The sequence below is a fragment of the Mustela nivalis genome (genome assembly GCF_964662115.1).
Source record: "Mustela nivalis genome assembly, chromosome: 13".
Lineage (NCBI taxonomy): Eukaryota > Metazoa > Chordata > Mammalia > Carnivora > Mustelidae > Mustela > Mustela nivalis.
In genome coordinates, this window is record NC_139032.1 from 70,577,170 (window position 1) to 70,598,572 (window position 21,403).

The window sequence follows — 21,403 nt, forward strand, 5'->3', positions numbered from 1 at the left end:
CCTCCCACTCATGCTCACTCTGTTTTTCTCTCAAATAAATAAATTAATCTTAAAAAAAGGGAGAAAGAAAGAAAGTTTCCCAAAAGAATCAGGTTAAAAGATTCCATCACATCCTATGAACTATGCTTATTAACTGTGAAAATAATTTTCTTAAAAAGCTAGGAAGAGGGACGCCTGGGTGGCTCAGTTGGTTAAGCAGCTGCCTTCGGCTCAGGTCATGATCCCAGCGTCCTGGGATTGAGTCCCACATCGGGCTCCTTGCTCGGCAGGAAGCCTGCTTCTCCCTCTGCCTCTGCCTGCCTCTTTGTCTGCCTGTGCTCACTAACTCTCTCTCCCTCTGTCTCTGGCAAATAAATAAAATCTTTAAAAAAAAAAAAAAAAGCTAGGAAGAAGGGAGCCTGGGTGGCTCAGTGGGTTAAGCCGCTGCCTTCGGCTCAGGTCATGATCTCAGGGTGCTGAGATCAAGTCCCGCATCGGGTTCTCTGCTCAGCGGGGAGCCTGCTTCCCTCTCTCTCTCTCTGTCTGCCTCTCTGCCTACTTGTGATCTCTACCTGTCAAATAAATAAATAAATAAAATCTTTAAAAAAAAAAAAAGGCTAGGAAGAAGACAGCCATGTGAAGTGTGACCCCTGAAATAATCTAGGTAACAGATGGTTAACCGTAGTTGAACTGCATGCACAGTTCAAGAGGTGTAGATAAAAGAAAAAAATTACCAGAGGAAGAAACTGCAAGAGCTGAGGACAAAGGAACCACCAGGGTCCCCTCCTCAGTTTTCCCTCCACTAAACCAAGGGATCTAGCTCTAAAGAAATACCTACAAGAGCCTACACAGAAACTCTCTACTAACATTTACGAAAGATGGAAGGAATACATAACCCACAACGATGTGAGCACCAAGAACCTACTAAAAGAACCTGAGGGTACCTGGGTGGTGCAGTTCATTAAACATTTAATTCTTGGTTTCCGATCAGGACCTAATCTCAGGGCCTGAAGATCAAGCCCCACGTCTGGCACCACACTCAGTGTGGAATCTACTTGAGATTCTCTCTCCCTCTCCCTCTGCCCCTCCCACTCATGCACACACTTTCTCTCAAAATAATTAAGTCTTTAAAAAAAAATAAGATAAAATAACCTGAATCTTGGCGGGGGGAGGCAAATTAAAAACAAACAAACAAAAAACACCCCACAACTTTAAATCAGAGAATGAAGAAAAAGAACTAATTACTACAAAAGAGGGGGAAAACCAAAACTATCTCCTACTTTATTTGGGTCATATCAATCAATAAAATAGTCTTTTGGTCTTAAAACGTTCACAGCTTCTGACCTGAGACTTCAGCTTTGGAACTTTACTAAATAAGAATAAATTCTGCAAAAGCCTTTATAACATAAAGAAGTCCATCACAGTGTCGTTTAGAATAGTGAAAAGTGGATAATCTAGTAAGTTCCACAGCTGGGAAGTGAGTAAGGAGGATTTACTCAATGAAATGTATGCAACCATTAAAACTGGGTTTTGTAAACAAAACTATATAGTTAGAAACACTCCTAAGATATTCTTAAAGAAAAAGCAAAATACAAAAATCGCATACATATGACGTGATTGTATCTACTGTGTGGTGGGAAGTAAAGGAAATGTACTAAGAAGTTAGTAGTTATATTTTCTTTTCTTTTTTTTTAAATATTTTATTTATTTATTTGACAGACAGAGATCACAAGTAGGCAGAGAGGCAGGCAGAAAGAGAGGGAAGCAGGCACCCCACTGAGCAGAGAGCCAGACACAGGGCTCAATCCCAGGACCCTGGGATCATGACCTGAGCCGAAGGCACAGGCTTTAACCCACTGAGCCACCCAGGCACCCCAGTAGTTATATTTTCATGGTGGTTTTACTTTTTTGTGTATTTTCCTAAGAGCCTTTAATGAGCACTAATTATCTTATCATGGAAAGGATATTAAAATATTCTTCAAGCAACTCCAGTAGATGAAGTATCAAGAGATCTTAAGCCCCAGTTAATATGAGCACCTGGGAAATGAGACCACAGCTGCTTCAAAATAGTTCAAGCCTGCAGAACCACACAAATTTAATCTGGTAATTCAGAGAATCTGAGGTAGGGCTGTAGAGCTCAGACCAAAATCTGAGTATAATAATAATACATTTATATAATACTTACTACGGACCAGACTCTGTCCTAATGCTTTATATATATATATGAACTCATTAAATCCTCATAACCCCTCAAAATCAGTATTATTACCATCCTCATTTTACAGATGAAAGAAACTGAGACTTTGGGGGCATGACATCCTCAAGGTAACACAGCTAAAAAGTGACAGAGCCAGGATTAGAACCCAGGAATCTGGATCCAGAGTCTGCTTTCTTAACAGTGAGGAGAAAGAAGGATATGTGCTAAAAAATTAAAGATGAACAGCTGCTCCAGTATTCACAAGCAAAAATAAAAAATAAAAAAGTCTGTTTTGGTGACTACAAATTGCTGAAATAAAAAATGATCCTCAGTAAATTTTTTCGTTTTCAATGTTATATCACACACTGATTATCAGCCCACCCCATGAAACATTTAGTCAGTAATTCAGGTTAGAGACTAGAAGGCTTATTAAGTGAACTGCCAGGTTACACAAAACTGGGAACACTCAATAAAAACTGAGGTGACTGCAATGATTCAAAATGATATTCTGAAGCTAGAAAAGGGCTAATTAAAATAAGATTAAATTTAATAGAAAGATCCAAAAGTTTGCTCTTAGGTTCAAAACTCAACTACACAAGTATTGAACAGAAAAAGGACAGCTAAGCTACTTTCCAGTTCAGTGAGTCAGCAGTATAAATGGTGCGAGTGCCTCTTAATAACTCTCATATCAGGAGAAATGACTGTTTCAATGACTTTTGCACTACTGAACCACAGCAATAAAATTCAGAATGGGAAAGGAAAGAGAAATCACAACATAGTAGATACATATATACATGGGGGAGAAAAAATTGCTTAGCTTAGAAAAGAGAAGGAAATACCAAGATTTGATAACTATCTTCAAATAGCTAGGAGACTGTCTTCTGGGAGACACATTCGCCTTAATCGCCCATGGTCCTGAGCAGGAGAAATATGTGGGAATTAGGAAGCAGCGCATTTCAGCTCAATATGAGGATAAATTTTTCTAACAAACTATAGCTGTCTAAAAATGGAGTATTTTATTTAAGCAAAAGCTGTCAGGGATGACAAAGCAGGAGAGTCTGCTCTCCGTGAGACGCTGACCTAAAGGATCACAAAAGGCATATCTTTTCAAACTTTAAGCCTATGATGTTTTAAAACTGATCTCCAATAAGTTTCTGATTCTTACCTTGACTCATAAGGAATCAGTATCACCTACAGGGAGAGAAAAGACTTCATATTTCAGATTTTTTAAGGAAAAAGCATGGTCTAAAGAGAAGCACATATTTTCCCCTAGTAAACCTAAAATTCATGGATAACCTCATTTCAGTTTAAAATAACCACTTCCTAAGGGCGCCTGGGTGGCTCAGTCGGTTACATGCCCGACTCTTGATTTCGACTCAGTTGTGACCTCAGGGTCATCGGGCTCTGCAGTAGGTGTAGAGACTGCTTAAGATTTCCTCCCTCTGCCCCTCCCCCACTGCTGCTCACATTCTTTCAAAAAAATAAATAAAAATAAAAAATAAAATAACAACTTATTAAATACACTCCCCAATTCCACTTCCAAACTTGGTTTACAGAAGCACTACAGACTGTGCACAGAGATATGAAAATGTTCACTATGGCAGCATAAAATATTAAAAAATTAATAACAACCTAAATGTCATTTTATAAGGGACTCTTTAAATAATGGTACCTCAAAAAACTGGAATAATTATTCAGACTTTCAGAGGCGTGATGAATATCTACACTCAATGACACAGCATAAATGCATGCATGTGTAAATTTACAATAGTGAAAATACACTTGCCAAAATATTTAAAAATATTATCTCTGGATGGTTGGATTTCTGGAGATAATTTGCTTATTTCTGTTTTTCCTCAAGTACGGAATTTTCTAAGATTATTATATATTTTTTTTTTAAGATTTTATTTATTTATTTGACAGAGAGAGAGATCACAAATAGGCAGAGAGACAGAGAGAGAGAGAGAGGAGGAGAAGCAGGCTCCCTGCTGAGCAGAGAGCCCTATGCGGGACTCGATCCCAGGCCCCTGGGATCATGACCTGAGCCGAAGGTAGAGGCTTAACCCACTGAGCCACCCAGGCGCCCCAAGATTATTATCTTTATAAATAGCAAATTTTTTTAACTTAAAAAAAACTCTCTTGGCCTATGGATTTTTTCTTTCAATATTCTAAAGTGTCTCCTCAAAAAAGATGCACAGAATATTATTAATTCAAAAAGCATGACCATTTGTAAGCACCAGAGATTTTTCACTAAGCCATATTAAACATTATCAATGTTTAAAAAATTTTTATCAGATTATCCTAATACAAATTCTGAGCTATAATAATCTGATAGGGACACTTCCTAAAACACCTGGAAAAAATTTTTTTATACTATAGTACTATTAAAAAGAAAGAATTTTATCTAGAAGTACTAACAAGGAAAGAGGTTCTCTAATACAATGATAAAGAGCAAGATGCAAACATATAAATATGTTACCAATTTCTGTTTGGTAAAACAAAACCCTACACTTTGTATGTTCACATAAGCATACAAATAAATTTAGAAGGCTATTCATCAAACAGTAACAGTAACATCTACACAGTGGGAATGGTGGCAGAGAAAAGAAATTATTCACTTTACCATATAGACTTCTATGCTGCTTAAATTGATTCTTATGTAACAAACATGTTTTACTTGAACCAATTTTTGAAACTGCTAAATATTCTTTAAAACAACTTTACCAAAAATAAAAATTTGTACTTTCAAATTTCATACATAATTTCTAGGATGGATTCCTACAAGTGTGTCTTTAAGAGTTTTTTTAGCCTCTGAGCAAACCTGTTCAAGTATAAATTTATGTTTAGCCTCTGAGCAAACCTGTTCAAGTAGAAATTTTCCTCCAGCCATAAATCAATGAACCACAAATTATAAATAAGAGGTCATACTTCCTCAAATTTATGTTCTTTAAAACAATGTATCCTTCTCAAATACACATTCAATACTCATTTTAAAGCACCCATGTGCGCTAGATACCATATAAGATGCCCCCTAAAAACTGGAGGCATTTATTTAGCACTACAAGCAAGCTAATAAACAATCCAATTTCCTTTCATCTGGCTAATTAACCACATACGCTTTTCTGATTAATTAAAATATTAAATGCATTAGTAGACTTTGCCTTTGAGATTGCTGTATTTATCATCATGTGGGAATTAACCAGAAAAGCAACTCGGCTTGTTGCTGTTGCAGGTTTTTGTGAAACAGCTTCCCAAGTCTTACCAAGAGAAGAAAAGCACAGAGAACGATCCAAACTGCACAAACGTACAAGTCTCAAACCCTGGTAGCTTCAGGTACTTCGGCCTCCTTTAAATCAGCTTTATTCTAATTTGAAAACTGTACTCTTTTATGGTGTGGCAACTTCGAGTCAAGAACCTTTTCTAATCAGGGGCGCCTGGGTGGCTCAGTTGGTTGAGCTTCTGCCTGCAGCTCCGGTCATGATCCCAGGGTCCTGGGATCGAGCCCTGCATCAGGCTCCCTGCTCAGCGGGAAGCCTGCTTCTCCCTCTCCCACTCCCCCTGCTTGTGTTCCTCTCTCGCTATGTCTATCTCTGTCAAATAAATAAATAAAATCTTTAAAAAAAAAAAAAAAGAGGAAGAACCTTATAATCAAAGTCTTTGAAAGAGAACCTAAGCACTGGAAACTTTCCTCCTCACGGATACCAGGCGAGCGAAAACACACCTAGAAGAGGTTCAGAAGTGGGATGGAGGGGGCCTGGCTGGCTGACAGATGTGCACTTGCTAAGAGCCTTTTGAGCAACAATGACAAACACTTCGGAACCACACAAGGAACCTTAGAAATCACCCGAGCCAAACCCACACTTCACCAACTAGAGTTTAGTAGCTCAGAGAAGAGCCCTGGTCAATCCAAGGTCACAAAACAAGTTACTGACAGAGCTCGGTTTAGAATTTATAGTCTCAGGGCGCCTGGCTGGCTTAGTCAGAAGGGCAAGCGACTCTTTGATCTCAGTTCAAGCCCTATGTTGAGCAGAGAGATTACTTACAAAATAAATTAAATAAATAGAATTTACAGTCTTCTCGCCTTTCTTCATACTTCTATATAAAGTAACATGGAAACAGTGGCATCGGGAACCATGGAGAAATCAAATCCATCACTACTGCAAAAACTGTACATGGTCTCCAAATATTCTAACATGTATGCACTAAGGAGAGGAACATCAAAACACTCCCAGCAAAGGGGTGGGGGAGGGGTGGGTATTAGCTTTTTTTCAGTTTTATCTTGACAACTCCACATCATGGGAAGGTGCCAAGGGCCCCAAGGACTGTGTCACATGTCAGCATGGTGCAACAGGTGATTTTTTTTTTAAGTGTTTAGAAACCACTTACTAAGTCCATGCAAAATTCTAACATCTGAAACCCTTTAAAAGAGCTACTCATACCATAAATGACTAGTCTGTACTCGTAAGCAGGACAGAGTGTTAGGAGATTGAAGAAACCACAAGAGTGAGGTGAAAAGGAACTGAATTAGAAGAATAAGCAAAAAAGGAAAATACAGCTACTGAAGCCACTACAAAGGAAAACTATTTCCAAACCTCTTGGAAATAGCTGAACAGATACAAGGATAAAAGAATAGATGACCAAGGTCACTAGATGACTAGAATCCAAGGGCCTTTGGGGAAACATCCGTGGTTAGTCCGGTCCTGATATTCTTTTATGTTTCTTTCCCCAAATAATTAAAATCAATTTTTATTTTAGAAAGTTAAATTAAAACATTTAAACACAATGTAGCAGGGGAAACCTTTTAAAAATTCTTACCAAAGGTTACTCAGAGAATTCCGATCACAAAAGGACTTACTAATAGGTCTGCTGAAGAGCTTTTACTGACAGAATAAACAGATCAATCTCTAAGTCAATTGCTGAACCAACAGAATTCCTCCCTCCTCCATAGGACAATTGTGAGAATAAAGCAACACCCATGAAAGCACCTAATCCGGCACCTGGCATATGACAGATTCTCAAAAGTTGGACCTTAAACGTATGAACTGTGGCTCTACAAAACGTAGATTTGCTTATATGTGACTTTTCTCCCTGCCCTTCTCATCTACGTCCCTCTTCGGCAGCAGGCTCAAATTTACAAGTTGTCTAGAAAACATGGACTCTTTTTCAATGCCAGCCTGCTCTGCTTGGGCTCAGAGAACCACAGCCACGGTGAACTATGAGATAGAAAAGTTACAGAGTGGGCCCCTTGCCCAGTCACCCGACATTCCTCCACTTTGTGTCAAGCTTTAATCAGCCTTTTTGGCTAAGAGCTGAGGACTTCCTGTCTCTGTTTCCCAAGTACACCTCACCCCATCCAACCACTCATGCCTAAGTGCTGGTTCAAGAAACCACAACTGCGGGGCACCTGCGTGGCTCAGTGGGTTAAAGCCTCTGCCTTTGGCTCAGGTCATGATCCCAAGGTCCTGGGATTGAGCCCCGCATCGGGCTCTCTGCTCAGCAAGGAGCCTGCTTCCTCCTCTCTCTCTGCTCTCTGCCTGCCTCTCAGCCTACTTGTAATCTCTGCCTGTCAAATAAATAAATAAAATCTTAAAAAAAAAAAAAAAGAAAGAAAGAAACCACAACTGCAAGCCTCATTTCTCTCAAACTCAGATCAACCTAAGGGACCTTCTCATTCAATTTAACCCCCTCTACCACTCCCACTCACTTCTAGTTAACCCATACAGTTTCTGTTATAATGGTTCTGTTTTCCCCACCCCACTTCTCCCATGCCCCATCACTGCAGTCAAACTGCTGTTTCAAGCCTTTTAAAAATCTTAATTAACTTGACTACCCTAACCCCCATTCCCTGCCACAAAATCAATATTGGCCCTTACTTCTCTTCCACTCATCCTCAACACAGATTAGAGTAGTTAAGTAAAATACAAAAATGAGGGTTTCTCCTCTGTAAAGAGATACACAAAATGACATACACGCAGCTACAGGCACTTCCCCACTGGTACTTAACTTCCTCATCTCTTTTCACTGAGGGTAACTAGAAGAAATGCCCCCACTTTCCACTGATCCTGAAGTATGAAATTACACTATTCACACATTAGACCTTTTATTTTCCAATTTGCTACAGTTTGGTGGATACCCTGTTTGGCCTTGCCTAAAATAATTTGCACTAAATTGCAGTATCAACAGTAAAAATGTCAGCAGAAACCTTACATGTGTCTGCCTCTGACAAGACTGAATTTCTTGGATAGAAATCAAGTCACTGTATTTATATTTCTTTCTTTTTTTTTTAAAGATCGTACTTATTTGACAGAGAGAGATCAGAAGTAGGCAGAGAAGCAGGCAGAGAGACAGAGAGGCAAGCAGAGAGACAGAGAGAGGGGGAAGCAGGCTCCCTGTTGAGCAGAGAGCCCGATGCAGGGCTCAATCCCAGGACCTTGAGATCATGACCCGAGCCAAAGGCAGAGGCTTAACCCACTGAGCCACCCAGGTGCCCCTGTATTTATATTTCTTAACAGCATTCAGTATTCTGCTTTATATGAGCCATTCAATCAACTGAACCGTGCAACAAGGTAAAGGAGAAATAGCACTGAAGGTATAACAGGGCAAAGGAGACATGGCGTACTCCACAAAAGCAAAGCATGACTTTCTTCACACTGTGTGACCTCGGGAACAACCACATTCTCTGTGCCTTAGAAGCCTCTCCTGAAAAGTGGCAGGCATCTGGCAGTAAAAAGTGTATAAACTCCGGGATCTCTCCCATCTGACAATCCAGCAAGCCCTGTGAGTTCAAGTTCATTCCACATCCCTCCTTCCTACTACAATTGAAATAGCCCAGGCCACTTAGAGGCCAAATCTTGTCTATCTGATGACAGGCTGCATCCCAAAAGTATGGACGAGGGGTTCCCCACTACCTTGCTGGCCCATGACGTGTGTGTGTGTGTGTGTGTGTGTGTCTTCTCCAGGAGAACATGTTCACATACAATTATATGCACCTTGAAGACAAGGCCTGCATCTTATTCCTTTAAAACCTCTACACAGGAGCGCCTGAATGGCTTAGTCCTTAAGTGTCTGCCTTTGGCTCAGGTCATAGTCCCAGGGTCCTGGGATCGAGCCCTGCATCAGGCTCCCTGCTCAACGGGAAGCCTGCTTCTCCCTCTCCCACTTGCTCTGCTTATGTTCCCTCTCTCACTGTGTCTGTCTGTCAAATAAATAAAATCTTTAAAAAAAAAAAAAAAACCTACACAAAGCCTAGTATCCATCAACATGTTCAATCACCTTTTGATGGAAACTGAGAGGTGGCCCTGATAGAGCAAGGGAATACAGGAGTTCTGGGATCAAGCATCATTCTACAAATAACCTTGGTAAGTCAAAACCCTGTTAGACACAAGGGGAATTATTTTGCAACTCGATGTCAAGGCACACTGAACACTGACAAAAGCGAATAAAATTATTCTTAAAGGGTATTGTTTATTGACAAATTAGCCTTATTGACAAAATAGCCAAATTAGTTTGACAAATGTGCATTAAACAGCCACCTGTTTTTAACAGCCCTCAGTTAAACAGCTGGGTATTAATTGGTCTACAATCTAGTCTGAGTTAGGAAGTATGCCCCTAGATTATCTTCAAAATCCCTTCCAATTCTAAAGCTCCCTAATTTTCTAAGAAAATAAGCTCAGAGTGATCCAAGAATCACAAATGTGCCACTCCTTCACCCAGCCTGCGTAAGTAATCCAGACGGGAGGCGAGGTACTGTGGTACAGCTTTCCCTCCGCAGGTGGTTCCCAAGAAGTAGACTGTGGCGTGAAGCAGGCCTGGGGCCTCTCATCTGAACTCAGAAACTGCACAGGCCTTTGAAGAATGCTTTGTTTTAGGACTTGAGCGACTGGAGTCCAGCGCTCCCTTCCTTGTCCCTAACTAGCCCTGGCCTGCCTGGGGGGAAAAAAAAAAAAAAAAAAAAAAAAGGTCACCTGTCCCATCTGCAGAATGTCAAGCTGGACTAGGATCCGTTAGGTCCCTTCCCGATGCCATCCAGAAAAGTCCCCTGTGAGAACTGAAGATGGCCGGGGCCACCACCACCCTGCCCCTTCTCTGGCCAGAGGTAAATTCAAGTCCACCTGCCCATGCTCAAAACTCAAACCTGCAGAGCCGCACTGCGATTCCCCCCACCTGGGGACACGTCCCCAGGAGTCCCCAGGAGAGGGTCTATTAAGATGGGGCCGGGGGACAGGGAGGCTGCTGCGAGCCACACCCGCTCTCTCTTTGGAAGGAAGCGGGCCGAGGTCTTCAGCAGCACGGGAAGGAGGGCGGAGGCTCTGCAGGGTCCCCGCGCTGGTGAGGAGGTGCTGCAGGACGGCACCGCCGGGACTCAGGGGTGTGTAGTGCGGGCCGCCGCGCGCCCGCCGGGCCCACGGACGGAGGCCGGGCCGCCGCTCACTCACCCACAGGCTGCTGAAGTAGTCCAGCCCGCGGCAGATGAGCGCGCCGACGTGCGCCAGCAGCACCTGCACGCCCAGGTAGCTGCCGAGGCTGTAGAGGCCGTAGAGCAGCGGGCCGCCCGCGCCCAGCAGCAGCAGCAGGCGGCGGCGGCGCAGCGCCTGCTCGCCCAGGGCCTCGACGCCGTAGTCGGCGAAGCAGAGCGGCAGCAGCAGCGCGGCCAGCACGATGGGCGTGTGCGCGCGGTGCAGGCGCTGCAGCCAGTGGCGGCCCAGGCGCGTCAGCGAGCTCTTGAAGGGGTGCAAGAAGGTGCCGCACAGCACGGCCCACAGCAGCGGCCGCAGGAAGGCCTCCAGGATGAAGTAGACGAGCACGGCGGCGCCGCAACACAGGCACACGAACAGCACGGCCCCCGTGTTGTAGAAGGCCTGCTTGATGGGCTTGTCGAAGCGCAGCGCCAGCGCCGGCGTCCTCGGCGTCTCCCCGCAGCAGCCGCCGCCGCCTCCCGGGCTCACCGCGCGCGGGACCCGCAGCACCCGACCCGGGGAGCCCCGGGGACTGGGCGCTTCGGCAGGGCCGCTGCCGTCAGCCATGGTGGCTCCGCTGCCGCCGCCAAGAGGCGGTACTGGGAAGCCGAGCGGGAGGCACCGGGGAGAGGCAAGGCGCGCCGCGCGCAGCATTATGGACGTTGTAGTTTCTAGCTGGGCACTCAGCGCCTACAAGACCCTTAAAGAACTACAACTTCCAGAAAGTCTGGAAAGAGTTCTTTCGCCCCCGGGTGCCTTCGCCTATTGGTCCCTGCAGATGCAGGTAACAGGTTTCTAGGCTCAACATCTTCCAGGAATGTGGTGCAAAAATGTCGCTTCACCCATTGGTTAAAGTCAACTTTTCAGGAGGCGGAATTTCCAAAGAGGCACTATATTCGCAGATCGAAATTCTAGGCTGTACTTTAGAATCCCCGGGGTGGCGACTCTAAACTCCTAAAAGAGCTCGAGATCAGATTCTCAAACTGCTGTTTCTTTTTGAGACCAGTCAGAGGTCAGATCAGTTAAGCCCCCAATCCTGATTTCCCATCAGTCACGTTAATACGATAATAATAGAAGCTCTTGTCTCAGGAGAGAAAAAGAGAAATCTCTAGGGCAATGCAAGGTTCTTTTTTATGTTCGAAAGATCCTGGGATCCAGCCCTACTACTCACACCCCAAACAACATTTTTATTAAAAGAGAAAGAAAGAAAGAGCGGGAGGGAGGGAGGGAGAAGGGAAGGGAGGAAAGAAGGAAAGAAGGAAGGAGAGAGAGAAACAAGAAAAGAAAATGAAAGGAAAAGAAAGGAGTGGAGTACGTCTGAGATTCTCTCCCTCTCTGTCTGCCCCTCCCCCGGCTCCTGCAGTGCTCTCTCAACCTCTTTCACTCTCTCTCTCTCTCTCTCAAACAAATAAATCTTTAAAAAGAGAAGAAAAAAGCAAGCAGGCAAGCTTTACTGAGTACTCAATATGTGACTGATTTGAAACCCTGCAGTTTACACATTTTCTGTTTTCAGTAAGTTTTCCTATAAATTTAAACATAATTTGTTTCTTTTCAAGTAGACAGACAATACCATTATTCACCGTTTTCAGATGAAGAAACTGTTGCTTACTAAGACTTGGAGACAAGGGGAGTCAGGAGATAAAGTAAAAGAAAAAACAATTCCTTTCTATCTCATTTTTTTTAGGTTTCAGGTCCCAGCTCTTGTTCTTCTAGTGATCTTTGCACTTTGACTCTGTAAATATATTGCTTCAGTTGTCTTACATTTTTGCTTTGCTTCTTTACTTTGTCCAGGGCTGCTGAGATTATATTACAATCGTGGTCATGTTTGTTTTTAGTGCCCATTTTACATTGGCCCCAAGCTCCTATTTATATCACAACAAGGTCTCAGCCTCTTCCCCAAAAAGTCCTCAGTAATGAGTAGAGAATCCCAAAGATGGTGCCTGACATATATCCAGCGACAGGAGTCAACCACCAACCACCCTGTGTCCTCCCTGCTGCCCAAACAGCTCACTGCTTCCTGTATCTGTCATAGGATTGCCAGTGTGTGTGTCACTATTCCCAGATCCTGGATACTCCCAAACTTCTAATCCTCAGCGTGCCAAAGAGTTGGGCTCCACTCAGAGAGGAGGAAGAATTCCTCCTCCCTGACTTGCCTACCCTGTGTCCCTTTGTGACCCAAGCCCTTCACCAGGCCACTTGTGTTCAATTTATTATGACTCTCCTCATGAGAGTTCCTTCCGTGTCTGGTCTTCTGTCCGCTAGTCACAGGGTCTCAGAACCTATCAAGACCCAGTATCCCAGGTCTTCCTCCAACCAAAGACTTAACTCTCTCCCTCTAGTTACAAATAAAGAAAAACAAAATGAAACCAAAAGAAAAAGTCCCAACAGCTCCATTTTACATAACAAAAGGCTTTACAAACAGAAACTGACTTAGGTATGCATTGGGCACTGGGGGTGAGGGGGAAGTTAGGGGTGGTTGGCACAGCAGTAAGGTTGCCTAAACTCTGTTAGGGTCCCAGCTCAGCAAACCAAAAACTCCCTGTCATGGTGTTCTGCTTCCAAGCCTCAGCAAAAGGCAAAATTGCTGAACATTTCAAAACTGTTCTAATGGCCAAAGCAATCGAATTGACAGGTCTCCAATAGAATTTCTAGTCAAGAATGGAATTCTAACAGAAATGATGACAGATGCACTGGAAACAAACTAGACTAATGTTGATATGGCCTATCTTAAGGTTCCCACAGAATTTTGTTCCCCACGCTATGATTGTACTTACCACACTGTGGTCAAGGTCAGTGGTTTACATGGGTTTGCTTCATCTCTGTTTCCCCAGCACCAGACATAGCATATGAGTTTTGTAGTATAGAGTAGAAGCTCAGTGTTTGCTGAGCAAGTGGATGAATGAGTGGTAGCCTTTCAAAAAGCCTGTTTGTGCTTCCTGCACGAAATGTTACTGAAACACTGAATGCCTGGTAGAGGCATTCTTGAGGTTGAGAGCAGAGCAAATTAAAATACTAGCTGTAGGTCCCACAAACTACATTTGAGAAGAGTAAACACAGTCCATTCAATTCTCTAGCTGACAGGACATGGGCCTCTAGGCTTCTCCTCCAAAACATGAGACTACTTGAGCTTTCTTTGTTTACCTCACATAGCAGCTCACTCCAGCCACCTCAGGCAAGAAGGGCCTCCATGGACAGCCAGGACACAGTACAGGTGAAATGGGCTCAGGAGGGGACCAAGCTGACCCTGGGACCACAGTGCCATTGGCCTTCCTGGTGTGTGAACCCATCAATTCTCTAATCATTGAAGCTAATTTCACTCGGGTTTTACATTTCTGGCAACAGAAAGCTTTCTGGCAGATAAAATGATAACACCTACATCATTGGTTGCTGTGAGGATTTTCTAAGAGTATCTAAAGCAGCAGCATGTGCCTGGGATATGGCGAGAACCTGATAGGGGCTCTCGGGGTGACACAGTGGCTGTCCTGAAGCCACAGAGGCAGTTCTAAACAACAGTTAACGTTCACAGACCACCTCCCCCACCCACCCCGGCCCACTTCCTGAAGGTATGAAGATAAAGGCCCAGGGATAAAGCAAATACAGGCAGAAGAGGATTCTCCCAGGCATTGTATCTTGGAGTTCTCCAAGTGTCTTTACACACAGTTATTGAGCTGTGCTAAGCCCCTGCTTTGTACAAAATCTGGTGCTGACAATAGAGTGTATATGAACCAACAAAGGAAAGAAAAGAGAAAAACCAAAAAGCAGGCTTTTAACCATAGGGAACAGATGGTTACCAAGTGGGGGAATGAGGAAAGTGGTAAAGGAGATTAAGAGGAGACTCCTTGATGAGCACTGAGTAATGTACAGAATTGTTGACTCACTATATTGTACACCTGAAAGTAATTTTTTTTTAAAGATTTTATTTATTTGTCAGAGAGAGCGAGCGAGAGCGAGCACAGGCAGACAGAGTGGAAGGCAGAGTCAGAGGGAGAAGCAGGCTCCCTGCGGAGCAAGGAGCCCGATGTGGGACTCTGGGATCATGACCTGAGCCGAAGGCAGCTGCTTAACCAACTGAGCCATCCAGGCGTCCCACACCTGAAAGTAATTTAACACTGTATGGTAACTATGGTGGTATTAAAATTTAAAAAAATAATAAAACAAAACAAAAACCATGGAGTGTGTATGTCAGGTATAAAGTGATACATATGTACAGTGAAGGAGGAGAGATCATGGGAAAAGTAATCAAACAGGTATTGCAATTCCAAAGAGGAGTTACCTTTTCGCTAAGTTCAAGGCAGACATTGCTAATCAACCACTGATCTCTTTCTCCCTCTGCCTAGACATAGCATCAAAATCCTCAGCAGAACTTTCTAGGGAACCACTATCAACTGAACAAAGTAGGCACACAAGATGAAACTTATTTGCCTTTCCTACTATAACTAATCATGGGGTGTCTGATACTAGATAAAAATGGCAGACTAAAAAGGTAGGTGCCTGGTGTAGAAGAAGAATTTAGGAAGTTAATTAGTGTGTGTGTCAGAAAATAGAGATTTAAAAAAAAAAATCTCAATGGCTAAAGGACAAATATTGCAAATAAGTCTGCTACCACCAGGCCTTGCCTGACTCCCTAACTTATCCCCTTCCCTCTTCTTTTCCCATGCTGGGACACAGGACATCACTGACAGTGTGGGTCCTGCCAATTCACTGAGTGGAGTGTAGCCTTTCCTGCCTCTAGGTTCCTTACCTTCTGGTCTGTGACATCCAGCTTCCGCGAACCTACATGCCATGTCAACAGACAATTTTACTAGTTAATGAAATGATTAGTGAAGAGATTATCAAATTTGGTTCAGTCGACTTAACTGAGACCCATGTACCCAGGAGAGAGCCAGTGAATAAGCAGCAGCTTGGGTAGTCCTTTTGGGAAAACAAACACACACACACACTTTTTTTTTTTTTTTTTTAAAGTCTGCAACCAGTGGGTCACCTGGGTGGCTCAAGTTGGCTAAGCATCTGCATTCAGCTCAGGTCATGATCTCGAGGTCCTAGGATTGAGCTGAGCCCTGCATCAGGCTCTCTGCTCAGTGGGGAGTCTGTTTCTCCCTCTCCCTCTGCTCTTCCCCCACCCCTGCTTGTGCTTACTCTCTCGAATAAAAATATCTATTTATTTATTTATTTGACAGACAGAGATCACAAGTAGGCAGAGAGGCAGGCAGAGAGGGGGAAGCAGGCTCCCCGCAGAACAGAGAGCCCGATGCGGGGCTCTATTCTAGGACCCTGGGATCATGACCTGAGCCGAAGACAGAGGCTTTAACCCACTGAGCCACCCGGGTGCCCCAAAAAATAAATAAAATCTTAAAAAAAAAAAAAAAAAAAAAGTCTGGGACACCTGGGTGGCTCAGTCAGTTTGGTGTTTGCCTTCTGCTCAGGTTGTGATCTCAGGGTTCTGGGATCGAGTCCCACACCAGGCTCCCTGGCCGGTGGAGAGTCTGCTCATGCTCTCTCTCTCAAATAAATAAATAAAATCTTAAAAAAAAAAAAGTCTGTAACCAAGATAGCTCCAGTCAGGAAAATGGGTGAATTTTGTGATTAACAAATCTGTGCTGAAAGCCAGAGTGCCTATCCAGAAAGTAGGTGGTCTTCAGTGTCCTTTGTTGATAGCTGTTGATAGCTATCTTCCCAGGAGATATTTACATTTTATCTGGAATGGCTGAGTTTGAGAATTACAGATCAGAATTTAGAATTCTTTCCTTGGCTCTACTCCCAACAATATACTCGAAAAAAGACTGAGGCCACCCAATGTATAAACACCCACACTTCTGGGTAAGTCAGAGTAAACCACGCTTCTGAAAACCAGAAGATGCTGAATGCATTTCACATTGGCCGGACTAATCCTTCTTTATTTAGAAATAAACTATTTGTGTTTGAGAATCAAGTCTTGCTGGGTTTGAATCCCAAGTATCACCTGTTTGTATGTTCTTGGTCACACGGTGAGGTCACTGGCACCTCTGTGTGGTCTCTGCTACCATCTCTGCCCTCCTGCTCCATTCAGTTCTCTCTCTTGCAGGCAGTGTGACCTTTATCAAATACAATGGAATCCCTTCAAAACCTCTTTACCCCATGGAGGAGTCCAAGCTCTTTACTCTGGCTTCCTGTGTGATGGGCCCACACTCACCCCCAGCTCTCCGCATCCCTGCCTTGTCCTTTATCCTCCGATACTGTGGTGGAAAGAAAACTGGTCCTGTCCCAACCTATCAGGTGTGTTACCTTAGGCAGTAAAAGGCACTTGGCACTTGAAAGATTTTGAGATAAGATATTATTCTGGGTTAAATGGGTGGGGCCTAAATGTAATCTTAAATATTTTCATCAGAGGGAGGGGAGAGATTAGGCTACAGAAAAGCAGCAGCAATCTGACCAAGGATGCAGAGAAATTGGAGTGGTGGGGCCAGAGGCCAAGGAATGCCCAGAAGTACCAGGCAAGAAAGGGTCCTCTCGCCTGGAATTCCCAGAAGAAATCAGCCCCGCCATCATCTTGATTTTAGCGCCCTAAAATTCAGTTCGAACTTCTGGCCTCCATAATAGAAACAGAACCCAGTTCTGTCGTTTTAAGCCACTACATGTATGATAATTTGTTATATTTGTTATATTTGGTAATAAAACCTTGTCAAATGGCGGTGGTCCCGGACACATCCTACTGGCTTTTCTTCTGGGGCTGCTCTCCTCTTTCGTGTAGATGCATCTCCTTGCCTTTTGCCTGCTTTACTCCTACCCCTTCTTTAAGATTCAGCTTCAGGACCACTGTCTGCTCTCCTGGCTGCCCCAGGTGGGTGGGAAGGTCCCTCCTCCAGGCTGGCACCACCGCTGGGGTAATTCCTTACCACCGCAGTCACCAAAACGTCTAATCATGGTGTTTATGTGTCTGCTTCCACAGCAGGCTGTGAGCCCCTGAAGGGCAGAAGTCAAAAGCTGTTCTCCCTTGAGTCCCCTTTGTGTAGGGTCTAGCACAGGAACTGGCTCATAAGAATCTGCAGGAAACGCTGAATGAAAAGAACAGTCCCTTGCATTTGGGACTGAGCCCTAAGAAAATTCCAACTCAACCATCAGCCGGATTCAGGTCTGACAGCTGAGCTATCCACTGAGAATCCTGCAAAATAAATGCCACAGGGAACACTTAAGAATACCAAGAAATAACCAAATATTTGTTTTCTTGTGGGCAGGGGTGGGGTGAGGATTAGGGCCTATAATGTAGAATGTGGTAATGCCTGATTCTTTCCTGACATTCCTTGAGCTTCTCAATCTGGGCCCCGGTGGCACTGACAGCTCACCTGCCCTATTCAGCAAGTCTCATACTTCCCTCATGATTCGTGAGGCTGTACTACTAAACTCTAACTATTCTTAATATATAATAATTTAGCTCCCGGTAAGGCTCATAACTGAAATTATGCTACTATCTCATTAATACAGTATACTTTAAATGGGATTACAGACCTTTAAATGGGATTACAGACCTTTACTATTTGATAAAGGTATTAAGCTGAAGCTATAGGTACAATTTCATTTTACAAACTGTTTCTCTACAAGGACTTTTATCTGACTACTGCAACATGACTTTTCTCTTTATCAGACAAGACAGGCTATCATCTTCTCCAAGCTCTATAAATTCAGGGAGACTTTGCTAATGAAAGCATGTAAAACAACAACAACAACAACAAACAAAAATGGACCAGAGCAAAGCAGTAAGGAATTATAAACTAACTTTAATTGTACCAACAGGAAGAAGAATTTCAAACCATGTTGAGAATTTATACTTTAAAGTTTATATCTAGTTAACATATTCTAATTGTAACATAATTCTCTAAACATAAAAGGATTTGTGATGGCAAATGGACAGAACAATCATTTAGGTAGCATCTAGGAATATTGCTACAATTATTTTACATAAATAGAAATCCATATCTTTATTAGTAAGGTATCATATCTTAGAGTAAAAATTCACAGAGGACAGGCTTATAAATATACATAAGTCTCAAAATCAATTGCAGTTGAACATTAGGTACACAATTATTATAAAACAAATATAACCCATCAGTGTCTATGTAAAGGCATCGTTTTTACAAAATAGTATTTTGTAGACAGTCTCAAAAAAGTATATTAATACTCCTGGAGCCAGATTGTTCCAGCATATCAACGTGTCTGTGGGAATAAGGCATGTGGAGAAGCTGCATTTGCTCATCCAGGTGGCCGGGACATTGCACGTGATGAAGTGGAACCAGACTCTTGTGACCCGGGTGGACGCCGCAGCCACCGCTGAGAGTCCACCCTAGAGCATCACTTACCCTCCAGAAGGATGGAACTCAACAGCTATTTGCCTAATAGCAAGCATCAGTCCGTTTTAAGAGAAAAATCTCAAAGAGCTTGATGATTCACTTCAATGTTCAGTCTGCAGACATACTTAAAATCTCACTAGCATAGCCACTATTTTTGCGAAAATAGAAGGTTGTTTTACAATCAGGTTGTTGATTAAATATGAAAACAGGGAAGTCCAACTTGAAATAACTAAATATCCGGATAAGGAATCTAAATACAAAATATGTATAGCTTCTATCAACATGCCATTTAGTTAGTTAACGTCAGCCTTAGTTTCTTAACTAAAAATATAGCCAAGTCAAACTCAACAATGATACTTTGTACATTCTTAACAACTCATTATCTGGTTGAGTGGAGGAGGGAAGGCTTCATAAAGGAATCCTTTCTACAAACGAAATTCCTATAAACTCAAAGATAGTTTTGCCTGTAATAGGCACAAAGATGTATCTCTTGCGGTTTAGAGGATTCAAGAGATCAGGAACAGGAACAATCCTGACAAAGACCTTCACGTGGGCATGGCATGTGTCTACAGGCATTTATGTACAAACACACGCAGACCTCGTCATGTATGTACAAACATATATATACACACACACACACACTGAGAATAATCAACTGTCCACTAAACATAACCAGTTGTTTAGAGAACAAAGATATACACTACAATTATATACAACCAACTATACACATCTCAGCATCTAGCCTAGGGAAGGGATTCTCAAACATTTTTCCACTAGGATACACAAGCAAGGTGCCATAATCACGTGTGTAAAACTCTCCCTTGGGCATAACAGATTTAGATAATGCTTAAAAAGGAATCTACAGGGAAGTGAATTACTAGGAAACACTGAAATCCCCACCATGAAGAGAAGTTCAGCAGTGAAAGTCCTTCATGATTGCCACAGCTTAAAGAAATTAAAAGTGCTGCTTACCCAGTTTTGGATTTACTGCAGCAGAACCGAGCAGCTGAAACAGAGACCGCAGAGCCTAAAACTCTCTCCCATCTGGCCCTTTACCGAAAAGGTTTGCAGACCTCAGCCTAGGCCTGAGAATGACACACAACCTCTGTGGTAACATCTTGGAAGCACAAAATCCAGAATATAGACAGGAAACTTAATTACAGCAGTTGTAGTAAGAACCATCTGGGATGAAAAATCCATCCCTGAGCTGTCAAATCTTTCTGGTGTCCTTAATGACAAAAGCCAGCTTAAGATCATTAAATACGGCTCCTGCATTTTGTCTGAAATCATGGTTATAAATTCAGCTTTGTGACCACAGCGGAGCAATGAGAGGACATTGGGTTCCAAATGAGAAGACCTGGGGCTTTCGGCAAATCACTTCTAAAAAGTAACTAAGACAAATACATTCTTCCATTATTATCCAATCTGTGTATTTAAAAAAAAAAAAACTATTGAAAGTACTAAAATGGCTGATAAAGAGTCTAGATGTTTTTTATAAGAAAGAAAAATGTACCTCTTTCCCTAAACAGAACTCTAAAAGTCCTCTTATTTTATTGTAAATCAGTAAAGGGGAGAAAAGCATCTAATTTGAGTGTGCTTAGTGGGTTCCATTTAATAAACAACTTAATGAGTGTGCGTAAGGACATGAATGTGCAGGAATTCCTCTCACCTATGTGGGCGTCAGCTGCTCCTTTGTAAAAGAAGTGCGTAGATTCAACGGCCAGCATTGGTCATCTGTGCCAAATGACTAGCCTCAGTTTCTTCATCTGTAAAATTGGTTTAATAACAGAATCTACTTCCTGTGGGGATTATGAGGATTAAATGGATAAATCCACATAAAGGGCTTAGAACAGCACTCAATACATTTAGCTGTTATTATGGTTCTACTTGGGCATTTTATTAAAAGTGTATATATATATATATATATATATATATATATACACATATGTACGTATGTATGTGTGTGTGTGTGTGTGTGTGTGTGTGTGTGTATGGGGTTAGGCATCTCCCCTGTTACAGTACTATGTTGGAAAATGGGAATACAGAGATAGAACAGAAATTTATTCTCCTATTAGGTAAGAATAAATGAAGTTGAAATCTGCAGAATTCTAATTTCAGTGTGCCTGCAAACTAATGATCTTCCGAAATGACAGTCAAATGCTGTTGTGCAGACCTGGCTTGTCAATTCTTATTTGCGAACAATAATTATTGTTCAAAATACCAATTAAGGTTCACTGCAGGGCACAACGGCACCAACTTTCTATCTGTGTTTTGAAAGTTCAGGGTTTGCTCAAGAAATGGCTTATGGTTGGATCACAGGAGGAAGAAAATAAAAATGTTGGCCCTTCTGGCTTCGTGGATGAAATACAAGCTTCTAAACCATCTCCCCATCTGCAATGAGGATTCTTTCTCCGACATCACTTGGTAGACTGTATGTCACAAAATCTGAA

At 42.6% G+C, this 21,403-nt stretch overlaps 1 protein-coding gene across 3 annotated transcripts in view; it reads right to left on the reverse strand.

Annotated features, from left to right (window-relative positions):
* TMEM245 (transmembrane protein 245) overlaps positions 1–11,235 on the reverse strand; it is a gene marked incomplete at its 3' end in the record, with an annotated part of 97,494 nt that extends 86,259 nt beyond the window's left edge. For 2 of the 3 annotated variants that reach the window (XM_082696872.1, XM_082696873.1), the window contains exon 1: positions 10,612–11,235. In XM_082696872.1, the coding sequence (XP_082552998.1) occupies positions 10,612–11,199 (588 nt within the window). In that variant the 5' untranslated portion in view covers positions 11,200–11,235. The remainder of the gene's footprint in view (positions 1–10,611) is intronic. The other variant, XM_082696871.1, reaches the window with a different exon arrangement.
* Between the last annotated feature and the right edge of the window lie 10,168 nt (positions 11,236–21,403).